The sequence below is a fragment of the Corvus kubaryi genome, unplaced genomic scaffold (assembly GCF_017639235.1).
Source record: "Corvus kubaryi isolate FWS band 111438036 unplaced genomic scaffold, C.kubaryi_AGA036_p1.0 37300, whole genome shotgun sequence".
Taxonomy (NCBI): domain Eukaryota; kingdom Metazoa; phylum Chordata; class Aves; order Passeriformes; family Corvidae; genus Corvus; species Corvus kubaryi.
Genome location: NW_024581093.1, coordinates 18,101,661 through 18,117,131, shown reverse-complemented (window position 1 = coordinate 18,117,131; position 15,471 = coordinate 18,101,661). Strand labels below are relative to the sequence as shown.

The window sequence follows — 15,471 nt, the reverse complement described above, 5'->3', positions numbered from 1 at the left end:
AAGGGCGGGTTTAATACCGTTCTGTGTTGGGCCTCATGTGGCGGCAAACGGTGTGGAGAGGGTCCCCAGGAGCGGCACAGAAGGGCGGGGACGGCGCTGGTGAACACAGGGTGGGTGCGAGTGAGGGGCGGAACTCCGGCTACCAGCGAGCCTGCCGGGTTCACGTCTCCAGGAGCGCAGGCGCTGCTATCAGCCAGGGCTGAGGGAGGCACAGAAGCGCCCATTCCCAGCGCACACCCTGGGCACCGCCCCGCATCCCCGGCACGGCCCCGCACCCCGGGCGCGCTCCTCAGGGCAGGAGCCGCCCCGCCGGTCCCGCCCCGCCCCGCGCGTGCGCGGCGGGAGCAGCGGCCATGGCGCGGCCGGGCCGGGCCGGGCTGAAGGAGCAGCGCTACGATCGCCAGCTCAGGTACCGCGGGTGGGCTCGGACCGGCACTGACCGGCGCTGACCGGGCGGGGAGCGGGGCCGCCCCTCCGGCTGCCCGCCGCGGCCACGGGCCCGCTCGGCGCCGCGCCGGGAACAGGCCCCCGGGGCCGCGCCGGGCCCGGCGGAGCCGCGGGGAGCAGGAGCTGTGTCCCACCTGTCCCTCTCGGGCGGAGCTGTGAGGGCTGTACTGGCACACGGAAAACAGATATGCAATAAATAAGCAGTATATATTAAGGGGAGCATATTAAAAAAAAAAAAAAGTATATATTCATACATAATTTTATGTATATAAAGGGGAATAGAGATACGTAGGCATATATATAGCTACTTAAGTACTTATATATGTTTTTATGTAGCATATAAATTATTTATACAATGTTTGTTATATAAGTATATAATGTGTAAGTATATAAATCTGTATATTCTGTATATTTATATTATGTATGTCTATCTGTACCTCTCTGACTCTGTATATATGTAAACATATAAAGGGGGGTGTGCCAAAAAGATGGAACCAGGCTCTGCTCCGGGGCCCAGCAATGGCCCCAGAGCCACGGGCAGGGCCTGAGCCCAGGGAGCTCCCCCTGCACAGGAGGCAGAACTTCTGCCCTGGGCAGGGCCCAGCCCTGAGCAGATTGGCCAGAGAGGCTGTGCAGTCTCCTCCCTGGGGATATTGCAGAGCCCCATGGACACACTGCTGTGCCCTGTGCTCTGGGATGGCCCTGCTGGAGCAGGGAGGTGGCACCAGAGGAGCCCCTGGGCCCCTCCTGCCTCACCCATCCTGGGGTTCTGTGAAAGGGCAGAAGAGATCCAAGTTACCAGAGAAGGATAACGGCACTGGAGTCAGGGGTGTCTGTCTGCAGTGTGGCTGTTTAGTTTTCACGTGGATACGTGTGAGTGAAGGGCTCAGCAGTGGTGATACCACTGTGCTGTTCCCTCCTGTGCTGTCCCCTCCATAGGTTTGTGCAGCTCAGAAGTGCAGAGTCCTGAGCTCCTCAGTACAGGAAAGACAAGGAGCTGCTGGAGAGGGTCCTGCAGAGGGCACAGAGAGGATTTGGGGTCTGGAGCATCTCTGGTGAGGAGAGACTGGGAGTTGGACCTGGTTAGCCCAGAGAAGGGAAGACTGAGAGGGATCTCATCAATGCATGGATATATCTCAAAAGTGGGTGTCAGAGGATGGTGCCAGACTCTTTTGGGTGGTGCCCAGCAGCAGGACAAGGAGCAATGGCCATAAACTAAAACACAAGAAGTTTCGCCTCAACATGAGGAAGAACTTGTTTTCCTGGAGGGGGCAGAGCCCTGGAGCAGATGCTCACCTGGGGAGGGTGTGGAGTCTCCCTCTCGGGGACATTCCAAACCTACCTGGACACATACCTGTGTCACCTGCTCCAGGTGAGCCTGCCTGGGGCAGGGGGGCTGGACTGGGTGACCTCCAGAGGTCCCTTCCAACCCTAAAAATTCTCTGAGTTACCACCCCAGTGAAATTAGTATGATGTGTGACACGGGACTGTCCTGGCCTGATTTCAGCCTCAGTGCTGTTTTCTAGGGGTCTGAAATACCAGACTCAGCAAGACTGATTTCTGCCTCCTGTACATTTCAGTGTCTTGTATAAGAAATTTAAAAAAAAATGTATATGTAGTTCTGTTATCTATAATAAAAGTTAGGAAGAACAGAGCATTCAGCATTAGGACAAAATTTGGGCAAGGATTATTTTAACCCATGGAATTTTTAAAAAGTTAAAGTATGTTGCAAGAGGAAGAGGTGTGTGTCCATGCATGTGGTGTAATGCCAGGGAGACTGGGTTGCTCTTTGGAAAGTCTCAGTTTTCACAGTAAGTTTCCTTAATGATGCCTATTTTGGTTAGTGCTGTTTAGGCCCTCAGCAGTGAATGGACAGTAGCACGCCAGCCCTCCGTTTGTTGTTGTTGTTTGTTTATACTGGCTTTGCAATCTGAAGTTAAATAACTTCGTTGTGTTTTGGTTTCCCTCCCAATACAGGCTGTGGGGTGACCATGGCCAAGAAGCATTGGAATCTGCCCATGTTTGTGTAATAAATGCAACAGCAACAGGAACTGAAATACTCAAAAACTTGGTGCTGCCAGGTCAGTAGATATTTCTTCTGTTTCTTCTTTGTGATGTATCTGATAACTTGATGATGCCAAGTTATTTATAGGAGGTTTTTCCCCCCAAAGGTATTGGTTCGTTTACAATTGTCGATGGGAATCAAGTCTCTGGAGAAGATGTTGGAAATAAGTAGGTTTTTTACTGATTTCTGTTGCAAATTGCCAAGTAACAGAGTTTCATAGGTAGTTCTATCTCTATGTTTGCTAAGAAGTCTTGTAAAACTCTTTTAAAAGCCTCTCTGTGTTTCTCCAAGTCTTCTGTGAGTGACAGCATGCACAGTCATTTTGATATTAGCTGCTAAATTATTGTACTTGCTGGGTTTAAACCTTACAGGTCTATTTGCTTCACACATCAAGTTTATAAGGACAATGCTCTACTCAATATAAAAATACTTCACATTAACTTGTTTGCTGTAGTCTCGAGCTATGACAGTGCAAGCCTTGCATGTGTTTCAGTGTAGCTCAATGTATTTTCCCTGATTTTGGTGATGAAGATGACTTAATTTTCGTTAGTCATTGTGCAAGTGTGACTGCTAGACATTTATTAGCTTTTGTAGCTTTGAAAGGCTCTGTGCAGCAGAGGAAAGGATAGAAAAGCTGTTTGCAAATCCTGTAAAAATGATTTTCTTACTAATTCTTGATCAAGTTCTGTTATGGTGCGCATAGATACCTACAGGGGTTGTGTGAGGGGGAAGGATATTCCATTATGTGAGGAAATCAGTGCTAGTGGGTCTTTAATTAGCCTGGTGAGAAAGAACCTGCAGCATGATCCTGTCTTCTAGAGGAGTTTGGCATGTCTTATATTTCAGATTTATGGCTTGGGCATTGAAAAGCTTTCTTAAGAAACCATAGCTGAGGAAAATACAACAGTGGTGGAAAAAGCAGCTTTAAGGGGCAGTGTGGTTTGTTGTGTATGAGAGTCAGCACATGTAATTCTCTCTTGTTTCCTTTTCAGTTTCTTTCTACAAAAAAGCCATATTGGTCAGGTAAGGAGATAATAAATGTCAGTTTACATGTATTGAAAGTGGAAATGTTGAGTATTTAAACGTGGTATTATGAATAATGCCAAAACCATGTGTGTATGGGATGCATTTTTGCTTCAGATGAGCAAGGCTTGGAGTAAGGAGCCTTAGCTTATGATGAGCTTTGTTGTGGGGTGTTTCCTGGGGTTGTTTGCTTGGTTTGGCATTGCTAGCTTGTGGATGTACATTGTTAGCTTGTACTATGTAGTACTGATACACTGTATAAACTACGTTTCATTTTGATTGCTCTGAAACAGAATCGTGCCCAGAGTGCCACGGAGCTCTTGCAGGAATTGAATAGTGATGTTTCTGGAAACTTTGTTGAAGAGGTTTGTCTTCTTAAATGAGTTCTACGTCCGCGTTACATGGTGTGATAAAAATGGGAAATAACAGCTCTGTGTTGCTTTGCAATGTTGTAGTTTAAATAGATTTCAGGATAAAACAGCATTTGAGGAAGATGATCTGAAGTTAAATCATTTTTATGTATTTCAAACAAAAAAACATTTTATATATTTCGAACATTATTTTGTAACTTCATCTTAATTTTATAACTTTCACTTAACACTTTATGTTCAACAGACTTGTTCTCACTTCTGTGAGTACTTCTGTACTCAGAAATTTTCACTGCTCCCTGACATACATTTTTTTTTCTCCTATTTAGAGTCCAGAAAAGCTTTTAGACAGCGACCCTTCCTTTTTTAATCGGTTTAACTTAGTGGTTGCAACACAGCTACCAGAAAGGTAAGAAGTACCTCAGGTTGTTTGTTTTCATTCAGTTGAAAAAGCAGGTATATATATATATATATGTATATATGTATATATACATATACACACACACATATAGACACAGGCACTTTCTTGCAGAAGAACTTAAACAGAACAGAATTTTGTCATTGTGAAGGAAAGTTACAGCCAGTGATGGCATTTTCTAGAGACCTTTTTGTACCTCTGATTGGAACTGCCTCTGCTGGAAGTTAGGATTGTGCAACACATGGATCTAATTCTTTTTTTCTCTCTTTCACAACTCCTTGAAGCTTTTTGTTTGATATGTGGAGCATTTGGGAGGATGGAATGAGACCTAAGTAAAATGATGGATGAACATTTTTCCAACTCACTGTAAATTCCTATATGAAATTAATCACCTTATGTACTTAGGATCATGATGATATTAGAGAAGTTTTCTGAGAGATCTCTTTCCCAAGTATAGGAGTTGAATTCATAGTTAACTGTCTTCTTCTGTATATCTGAAAAAAGAATGTTTTCCTTGCAGTACGTTGCTGCGCCTGGCTGATGTTCTCTGGAATTCCAACATTCCTCTGCTGGTCTGCAGGACTTATGGACTGGTTGGTTACATGAGAGTCGTTATTAAAGAGCATACAGGTTAGAGGGTTTTCTGAGATAAAGGCTTCTCTATAAGGTTTAACGCTTCAATAACTAATGTCACTTTGGGGTTTTTTGTTTCTCTTTTTTCATCTTGTGATATATTTAATATTTGTTAAGTCTTAAGTAGTTTGCATTCTTTGAGGAATGCATAGGGATTATGGACTGCAACAAATAATAAAATTTGGGGTTATCTTGACATTATGGTTGACTTACACAGAACTTTTACTTTGAGAATCAAGCAGTGAAAGGAGCAGGTGATGCTGTATTGGTGTAGCTCTGTTTTGAAGGCCAGACATAAAGCTGAGAAATGCATTGTGACGTTTTTTTCACAGTTGTTGAGTCTCACCCCGACAATATGTTAGAAGATCTGAGACTGGACAAACCATTTCCAGAACTGACAGAACACGTTCAGGATTATGACTTGGATCATATGGACAAAAAGGTTGGTGTGTGGTTTGCACTGTGTTCCCCAGGACAGATGCAGACACAGCACAGGGATGCTGTGAAAATGCCTCCTGGCAGATGACTCTGGTGCCAAGTCTCATCTGAACAGAGGCAACTCTAGAATCAGTCACGAGGAACTATTTTTGCCTCTGCCCCAAATGTTCCAGTCTATTTAAATCTCAGGCAGGTGGGGTCTTGGGAAATAAGCAGTATTCTTGGACAGCTTGATCTTTTGTTAAATTGAATACCCTCTCACACCCTCTTTTTGAATTTGGTTTTTAATTTTTATGGTTACCTACTGCTGCAGAGCTTTGTACTGTGGGTGTTTGTGCATAGGATATGTTCCACTCCAGAAAAATATTGGAGAACTTGACTCACGCTTTGTAAAATAAAGTAATAATAATTTGATAATTTCTTTTCTAGTAGTTAAAGAATGTTAGAGCTGAATCAAAATCTGGAACATGTCCTGTGTCTTTAGAATAGTGGAAGGGATGTTTGGAGTTTACATTGAAAATAAGTTTTTAATTAGTTTCCTATTTTTTATCTTTTCTCAACCTGACAAAGATTTCTCTGCTGTTCAATTACAGGACCACAGCCACACTCCATGGATTGTGATTGTAGCGAAGTATCTCACAAAATGGTTCAATGAGGTATGCTGCAAAACTGTATTATTATTTTTATTGGTCTGTCTTTTCTAAACTAGTTAACTATTTTGGCAGTGTGGAACATAGAACAAGGTGGAATCATAAAAGATTACTAATTGAAATACAAGTGTATTGAAATACAAGTGAATGTGTGAGCAATGACAGACTCCTGGAGTTCAGCAGTCTGAACACAGTGAGATTAGTAGTAGGTATTTTAAAGACAAAAATCTCTTTGTGTTTTTTAAATTTAGAAAAGTGAGCAGTTGCCTAAGGGTTACAAAGAGAAAGAAGCCTTCAAAGAACTGATTCGGCAAGGTAATCCATGTCCCAGGAGTCCCTTATTCCTACTGGCAGAAACAGATACAAGGTGGTATCTGAAAAGTAATCACAGGTTCTCTCGGGTTTAATTTGGGAGAGATCTGCTGGTATATACTGTATTATTCTTCTGCTAAATGATTGTTTTGTACAGGTAGATCTTAAGATGCCAGACATGCTTACAAATGTGTGTCAGCAGTATTTCATCCTTTGGGTGGGAGGAAAGGCCTTAAGAGAAAATGCTGTTCAAAATGTGATAAGGAGGAAAGCAAGTGGCTTTTGGCACTGGAATTGTTATTAACTGCAAATATTTGGTGTGTCCATTGACCCACCAGACACTTGGTAATCATTCATCTCTGAATGAGCAGGTTGTGTAGCACTGAGTGCATTGTAACCAGTGTGTGAATGACCTCATTTGTACAGGTGTTTCAGTCCAATACCTTCTGAGGGTGCTAAAATTCATGTGGCATTTTTAAGATGTATAAATACATTGTCTTAAATGATTGTAGAAAAACACCATTAACTGAATTTTTGGTGTTCCCTCACTTAAAGGTAGCCTGTGTGCAAATTTGGAGTGCTTCTGTCACCCTTATCCCCAGGCTGTAATAGGGAACTGATCTGTAGTAATTACCCTTGGTAAATCAGATTTTTAGTGGAGGCCCTTTCTTGGCCTGGCTTGCTCTGTGGATGCATAAGTGTTTGCCAAATTTGATCAGAAAAACTCAGGAAAACATGACTGGCATGGGAAGGAGAGTTGAATTGTTAATTTAGTGCTTATGAAAATTGATTATCTCTTTCTCACACAAATAAACTGGTGTTTTTGTGCTAAGTAACTTCTGCTTAACATCACAGGAAAATGAATCATATGCAGAATTTAAACGAGGTTAGCTTTATAATTACATCTGGTCTTTTTTCTTGTGATTTATTTTTCATTTTCTTGCTGGTAGCTGTTATGCCATGAATATGTCCAAAGCCAGTCTGCTTTGTTGGTAAGACATAAATGATGAGATGTAATTCAAACAGTTGTGCATTTTAATTTTTTTTTTCAATAAGGTATCTTAAAGAATGAAAATGGGACCCCAGAAGATGAGGAAAACTTTGAAGAAGCTATAAAAAATGTGAACACAGCATTAAATCCTACAGAGGTAAAATAAACATTTCTGTGATAAAATTGAAGCAATTTCAACTGCCTCATTTTCTCAGAACATATTATACAGTTTTAGGACAAAAATTTCATTTATAACATTTGTATTTACCTAAAACAGGATTAGTACAATGTTTAGAACTGAAATTGTGTAGTTAAATAGACCTAGGCTAGCTGGCACTGTAGCTTATAAAAAGTCTCTTGCTCCCTTGCTCTTGCAAGAAAGCTGCATTTCCCTCCTGCAGACTTGAATTCAAGTCTAGAATGAGTCAGCAACCAGAGTGCATCAGCAATGAATTCTTGTCTCAGACTTCTAGAGTTCAGTCTGTAAAAAACTCTGTGAAGTGCTGGGTACAATTGTAAGGATTTAGCAGTGAGTGGTGTGGCTGATGCTGATTTAAATACGCTGCTGGGGGAGAGACTGAGAGCATTTACTGAAATTGTGCTGTATTGAAGCTAGGGGCTGTAGTAGTTATTCTCTGTGGAAATGAAGGGCTGCAAGGGACTCCTGATACTATAAATTCACTTCTTTCCTTTTGAAGAAACTTACTACAATATTCCCTTCATAAACTGGTCAAGCTTAAAAGCATTAGAAGGGATGTTTTGTTTTTTAGATAATCCTGACCTAGTAACTCGTGGTTTAAAATTGAGCTCTGATTTCCTTAGTTTCTCATCTGGGGTAAACTGCAGAGGCTACACGGGGCAAAAGCACATTCTGTGATTCTTCCTAGATTATGTTCTGTTGTTTTGAACTGTGCTGATCCTTGCTTGGACAGTCATGTTAAGGCTCCCAAGAAAGCAGCAGGTAAAACTTAGTGCTGTCATCCAAGCCACTACCAGACATGGCCCAAGATATTAATATTCATTTGAGTTCATGTGCCAGACTGACCTGCAGCAGTTAAGGAGTCAAAACACTGACTTTTGTAGCCCCATTCCCCTTCCCTGGCCTTTTTGCTGCTCTGCCCCAGCAGGCAGAGTGGGAAGTTGGGACAGTTGCTGCTGTAGTTTTTTTCAATCTTCTCTATCAAAGATAGAAATCAGGTGAGATTTTGTTTGTAACACTGATCATGCTCAGAAGCATTGCCTTGCTCTTGGGCAGGGCTGCTATTAGAAATGTGTCTGAGAAGCACTGACTGTAGGATTCAGAGGGGATTTGGTATGAAACTGAGGTCACTTGGAGTTGGCTCACCTATTTAATGAGTGTTGAGATAATTCAAGAAATCAAGAGTCAACAAATTACAAACCCAATTTATTTATTTTCATAGATTCCAAGAGGCATCGAAGAGCTTTTTAATGATGATTGCTGCCTAAAACTCACAGAGCAGGTATGAGTAGTTAAGGGTAAGACTTAAAAGTAGAAAAAGCATTGTAAATAACATCTGTGTACATGGCTGTCTCTTGTGCATTTGTAGTCATCTTCCTTCTGGATTTTGGTTCGAGCTTTAAAGGAATTTGTGGCAAATGAAGGACAAGGAAGCTTGCCTGTCCGGGGCACCATTCCTGATATGACAGCAGACTCCAGTAAATTCATCAAATTGCAAAATGTGTAAGTAGACAACTCCTTGAGAGAGCTCACTTCTATTCATGTGGCTTGTATTTTGTCTTTATAATGTAAAGCAAAAAAAAAAAGACAGCCTTCACTGTGGAGTTGATGGTTTTCTGCTGTAATTTTTTACTTCTTTATTATTACCAGATACCGTGAAAAAGCAAAGAAGGATATTGCTGCTGTGGGGAACCATGCTGCTAAATTGTTACAGTCCCTGGGCAAGGTGAGTGCAAACCTATGGCCATTCTTCTCATGGAACGAAGTATCTGTGAAGTATCTACTTTATTTATCACTTTTGGTTTGATCATATAAAAGTCAAATGCATACAGGGATATACTATTTACAATTTAAGACACTTCTTTTTGTACATTGTTTACTTGTTATTTCACAATAAACATGTTAATATATCCAAAACCAGGAATTTTCTGGCCATTGTGTATACTGAAATGAGTATGTTCTCTCTCCTAGGCACCTGAGTCTATTTCAGAGAGAGAATTGAAATTGTTCTGTGAGTATGCTTGGATTCTCTTCTGGGTTTAGGCAAATGATCAAATAATCAAAAACTTTTGAATGATCATGTAGTTATGAAGCAGTAAGTCGATATTTGAACTTTTCAAGTAAGTGCTAAGTGGTTTGCATCCCTCATTTTCAGGAGAAGTAGCAGATGTTCAGCATCTCTCAGGAGTGAGTCTGTAAAGGTTGGCTTTAAAATGATGTATTTTTTCACTCCAAACAGCAAGCATCAGCTGCCCTCTGCTTTCTGTGATGAGTACCTGAGCACTCTTGCCCATGCTGGGGTACTGGTTTCAGAGTGTAGGCTCTGTAGACTTGAGGTAGTCTGAAAAGCTGTAACCCAGTTGATGGCACTTCAGGCTGTGTCTGTTGTGGATGTGTACAGCTGTCCAGCAGCAGCCTGGCTGAGGCTCCTCACAGCTGTAAACTCCCCTGTAAGCACAGAGCCAGAGCATGCTGCCCTGCACTGGTAAAACATTTGGGAACCTCCCAGTTGCTCCTTTTTCAGTGCTGGGTTGTAGCTGCACCCTGGGTTGGTTCATAGCAATGATACTCGAGAATAACCTTTTCCAGCTCATGGCTGTGCTATTAAAATACTAATTGAGGACATTGTGAGGCAGTGTTAGATGTAGTGGAAGATGGAAAGAACCGTGTTGGTTTGCAGCAGGGAAGAGGGAAACATGGTGGCTGTGACTGATGAATTGCTGTGGTGTAGCTGTTACATTAACATGACAGATACATGGAGACTCCACATGAGCACAAAGTATTTCCCTGAAGCTCTCCTGACCATAGACCTAAGCGTAGTTATACAGATTTTTATTACTGCAAGCTAAGAAGAAACAGGGAGGTGTTCAATAAAATCCTGTTAAGTTGCAGCCTTGCCCATGTCACAGAGCAGCGAGGCAGGCAGCCAGGGCTGTGGTGAGTGGTGCCACTGACTGGCTCTCTCCTTGTGCCCTGTGCCCAGGCAGCAACGCCGCCTTCCTGCGCGTGGTGCGCTGCAGGTCCCTGGCTGAGGAGTGCAGCCTGAGCTCTTTCAGCAAGGATGCAATCAGTAAGTACTGCTGCTTGGCACAAACTTCACTGCACTTCCACCTTGGAATGGTTTGGGGAGGAAAAAGGACTCTCTAAGCTACATGTTCTACTGTGTTGGGCAGTTTTATCATTTGGCATCAACTACAAGTATGGAGTTTTTAAGTCTAGAATGTTGAATTCAATTTGATTTTGAAATTTCAAAAATGACCTTACTGATTGATGCACCTTTCAGCGTTTTTTTTTTCTCGTGGATTTTACTTGTAGTAGTCTATAAATAAAACACTGTTTTCTTCAAACTTCTCTTTTCTGTACCTCAGTTATTTCTGACAGAGCTGAAAAGGTGCTTTAACCTGACAAAATGAAAATAATTATCTTGACCCCTTTCAGCTTATCTCTTTAGTATGTGAACTAGCAAACGAGTTACTTAATATTGCTTTTGGTTTTTATATTGCCTTTTTTTTTTTTTGAGCCTGCATAAATAAAAAAGCTGGAAATACTTTTTTATTGAAGCTTGTTGAAGTTAAGCTTATACAAGTCCTCTGAATGTTTTGGACAAAATATATATTTTGTGTATACACGCATCTTGTAATATTTATAATTTCAGTGAAAGCTCCTTAAATTAGTTGGCAATGGGCAGGGGGATATAAGTAGTTAGTATTTACAAAGACTACTGAGCTGTGTGGTAAGGGATTTAAGACCTGTTTTGTAATTACGGTCATTACAGTTAAATACTTAAAGCATGTGTTTCAAATCCCAAAATTATAACTAAGGAATACCCCATTTAAATTAAAGCAGCTGCCAGAATTGAAATGTGGGTTTCTTCACTGAATAGTTTATATTAAATACATATAACAAGGTCATAAACTTTGGAGGCAAAATTGTGTATCTGACAGTTGTTTGATTAAGATTCTGTCACAGGTTGTATTCATTAAAGTTTCTTTCTACTGCAGATTTCACAGTTTGTTTTCAGGGAATTCAAAACCTTTCTTTTTCCATTTCATCTGCACCAGCTAACCAGTTCTCTTGCTGTTTTCAGTTTCCCATATGGATAACCCAGACAGTGAAATAGTGCTGTACTTGATGCTGAGGGCTGTCAATAGGTTTTACAAGCAGCATGGTAGATACCCAGGTATGCCAACACCAGTTACTTCACATCATCAAAGGAAATACTAAGATCCAATAGTTACTGTAGTACAAGTTACAAACTATGAATACAACATCAGTTGTGGTTTTGTTTCCATACTAATACAACTTTAGGAATGTGAAAATTAAAATGAGAATTTTTTCTCTTTGGGAACTTAAGGAATTTATCTGAATTAGTACCACTGAAATAGGTTGTGTGGATTATGAATCAGTTCAGCTATGCAGTAATTTGTCTATCATGAGTAGCATCAACAGAATATTCAATTATTATTATTCTAGTATTAATAACACATTAATAAGCTTAGAAACTTTTTAGGAAAACAAAATATTCAGACTGCCATTTAAACCCATTAGCTTTGACTGTGGTGTTACAGTTGTGTGATGAAACAGTTGATTTATTTTGCAGGTGTCTACAACTACCAGGTAGAAGATGATATTGGAAAACTAAAATCATGCCTTACTGGTTTCCTCCAAGAACATGGGCTGTCTGTAGTGGTGAAAGATGACTATGTGCATGAGTTGTAAGTGTTGCATTTGAAGTGTGGCTTTGTTGGTAAGGCTGCCTGGCAGTTTCTGACCGTTCCTTTCCCGTGCAGTTGTCGCTACGGAGCTGCTGAGCCTCACGCTGTTGCTGCCTTCATGGGAGGTAAGGGTGCCACTGCCTTTCCCAGGGCCACACCAACAACAGCCTGCTGAGGCACAACCTCTGCTGGCTTAATTACTTTGGACTGTCAGAGCAAAGGCTGCAATCACAGGCTGCAGTCAAAGATGGGATTAGGGCAGAATCCTCCCCTTCATTCTCCAGATGTGTGTGTATATATAGAGTGAACGGGCAGAGCAAGGGTGTAAAAGCAGTAAAAGCAGCCAAATAAACTTCAAACACAATCTCAGTACCTCAATTCCTCAAGCTTAAAAATGTGTTTAAAAGTGAAATGCTTGAAAGAGGCTTATTTTTTTTTAAAAGAAAGTGGTAATTATAGTAGTATTAAAATTGATGCAGAACACATCTTTTAACACAGAACACTTATGTTAAAGATCTATGAAATATAAATAGCCTTGGTTTCTTACCTTCATTCAACCTGCAGGTATGTTTTAATGGATGCTCAAAATGGATATATCAGTTAACTTACCTTCTTTATTTGGCTTCATGCAGTGCTGAAGATAATTATGTATTATATACTCTGTATGTAGGAATTTTTTTCTGATTAAGCAAAATTTGGTCTGTATCATTCTTTAGAAAAATACATAAAGGTAACTTTTGAAGAAATTACAGAATGTTTCCTATTACAGGAAAACTCAAAGGGATCACAGTGAAGTGACCCTTCAGTTTATTTTGCAGTTGAGGTTTACATGGTTTTTTTTTAATTTAACTTCTCAGTTTAGAGAGGTCAGAACTTGCATGGGCCTGTCTGCTCACACATTTTTGCTCTGTGTGTATGTACCTGGAGAGAAAGAGTATGCAAAGCTAACATTTGAAGTAGCAGCTTTGTGATCTTCTTTTATACCGGGAAGTACTGAAAGGATTTTTGCCTCCTAGGAGATTTATCAGATTTATCACAAAAACAATTCCAGTGTAGGGACTTCTAGATAAATAACATTATTTTACTGTTGTTTGAATATTACCTGCTAACTGCCTTCTGGTTTTTATTCTCTTTTACAGGAGCTGCTGCACAGGAAGTTATCAAAGTCATTACAGGGCAGTTTGTAATTTTTAATAACACCTTTATTTACAGTGGAATGTCACAGACTTCAGCAACTTTCCAGCTGTAGGACAAGCTCTTGCATTTGATGCCTCCAGGCACTGCTGCTGCTGTATTTACAGTTTTTACAGTATTTACAGTTCTGTAAATACTGTGGTGTTCTGCCACTGACTGGACTGTTCTGTTCTGTATTACCTGCAAATTAAAGTTCCTTTATTTGTAATTATCTTCTTCTTGTTGTTGTTGTTTCCTAAGGACAAATAAAATCATACCATATCCTGGCAATATTTTAAATCTAGAATTTTCTGATTCACCTCTGGAAGAAAAAGGCAGTAGCTGCTTTTGGCAAGGTAGGTTGCATTTGCAAATTGGCGTACTTCATTTGCAGCAGAACTGAGGTTGTTTTTGTAAAAGCTGCTCATCAGCTTGAGTGGGAAGAAGGTGCAAAAGGATGAGAGGCTGATGGAGCTCTGATGGTCTGAGGATCCAATGGTGTGAAGAGCTGGAAGGTGAAATACCTTTTATGGAGTTCAGGGTCATTAGGGAAAGGGAGTGTGTGCCTGAAAGCTTGGTTCTGCCAGCTGTATTCACCTAGTAAAAGGTTTTTTTCCTGCACCTCTGTGTGTAGCCAATGCCAAGGGATGGCAGCTCTTTCTGTTGTGGGGGCATTGCAGCCTCCAGCTGCAGAGTATGCAAACCGAGCTGCACTGAATTGTGTTCTCCAGGGCTCTGTTCTGGGGCTGGTCCTGGTTAACACCTTTATTGATGATTTGTGTGTGGGGATTGAGAGCACCCTCAGTAAATTTGCAGCCAGCCAGTTGGGTGGGAGTGTGGATCTGCTGGAGGACGGGAAGGCTCCGCTGCCAGACTGGGACAGACTCGATCAATGGGCCAAGGACAACGGTGCGAGGTTCCACAAGGCCAAGTGCCACATCCTGCAGGTCACCAGCTGCCTCGGTATGAGCCAATGTGTGCCCAAGTGGGCAACAGGACAGCGGCACCTGGCCAGTGTCAGCACTAGTGTGGGGCAGCAGGACCAGGGCAGTGCCTGTCCCTCTGTGCTGGGCACTGGTGAGCACATCTTGAGTGCTGTGTCCAGCTCTGGGCCCCTCGTGAAAAAGGACATTGAGGGGCTGGAGCGTGTCCAGAGAAGGGCAACAAGGCTTATGAAGGCTTGGGAAAGTGTCCCATGAGGAGTAGCTGAGGAAGCTGGGTTTGTTCAGTCTGGAGGAGGCTTGGGAGGGGCATCGCGCTCTCCAACTCCCTGCCAGGAGCGTGCAGTGCAGTGGGGCCGGTCTCTTCGGCCGTGCCTGCAGTAAGAACCAGAGGAAACGGCCTCAAGTTGAAAGATGAAATTCAGATTAGATTTTTTCACTGTTCAGGTGTTCAGGCCTGGGAATTGGTTGGCCAGGGAGGTGGTGGAGTCGCCATCCCTGGAGGTTTTTAAGAGGCCTCTGGATCTGACACTGGGAAATAGTTTAGTGGTTTAGGGTTTGCAATGGTAGTGCTAGGCTGACGGTTGAACCGGTGTGAAAGATTTCTTCCATCCCTGACGATTCTACAATTCCAATTGCTTCCCGCCTGGCTGAGGGGAAGGCTCAGGGTTGTCCCAAGTCCGAGGGCGGCCGCGCCCTGAGGCGCTCGAGCGGCGCTGCGGCGGCTCCTGAGGGGCCAGGCCGGGCACTGCCCTCCGCCCGGCGGGGCCGCCGCTCCCCCTCAGCCCGGAGATCCCAGCCCTCAGCCCGGCGGGCAGTGCTCGGCAGCCGGCACCCGCCTCGCCTCGGGGTCTGCCCGGAGCCACCCGCGCCGCCGGATCACAGGTACCCGAGCCATACCCCATTTCCCCCCTCGGGACTCCCCAGCCCTGCCACAGAAGAATGCAGCTGGCGTTTCATCTTTCGACTGTTGCCCTCCTCCCGCCCCTCCTCCCGCCCCTTTAAAAATATTTTTTTCTCTGTTCTTTCCTATTTATATTTGGGCTGATCTGGAGTGCTTGTTAAGACTTCAAAGTGGAGCTCGAATAATGAGCTGTA

General features: G+C 42.6%; 1 protein-coding gene across 1 annotated transcript; it reads left to right on the top strand.

Moving 5' to 3' along the window:
* Positions 1-303: 303 nt before the first annotated feature.
* Positions 304-13,661, top strand: NAE1 (NEDD8 activating enzyme E1 subunit 1). The gene is made up of 20 exons (XM_042027653.1): positions 304-409; positions 2,425-2,528; positions 2,619-2,679; positions 3,505-3,535; positions 3,829-3,900; positions 4,233-4,312; positions 4,842-4,951; positions 5,287-5,396; positions 5,986-6,048; positions 6,294-6,357; positions 7,411-7,502; positions 8,767-8,826; positions 8,914-9,047; positions 9,195-9,270; positions 9,516-9,555; positions 10,528-10,614; positions 11,632-11,724; positions 12,145-12,259; positions 12,335-12,384; positions 13,399-13,661. The coding sequence occupies exons 1-20, from the start codon at positions 354-356 to the stop codon at positions 13,506-13,508; spliced, it is 1,608 nt and encodes a 535-aa protein (XP_041883587.1). The 5' UTR covers positions 304-353; the 3' UTR covers positions 13,509-13,661.
* The last annotated feature ends 1,810 nt before the right edge of the window (positions 13,662-15,471 follow it).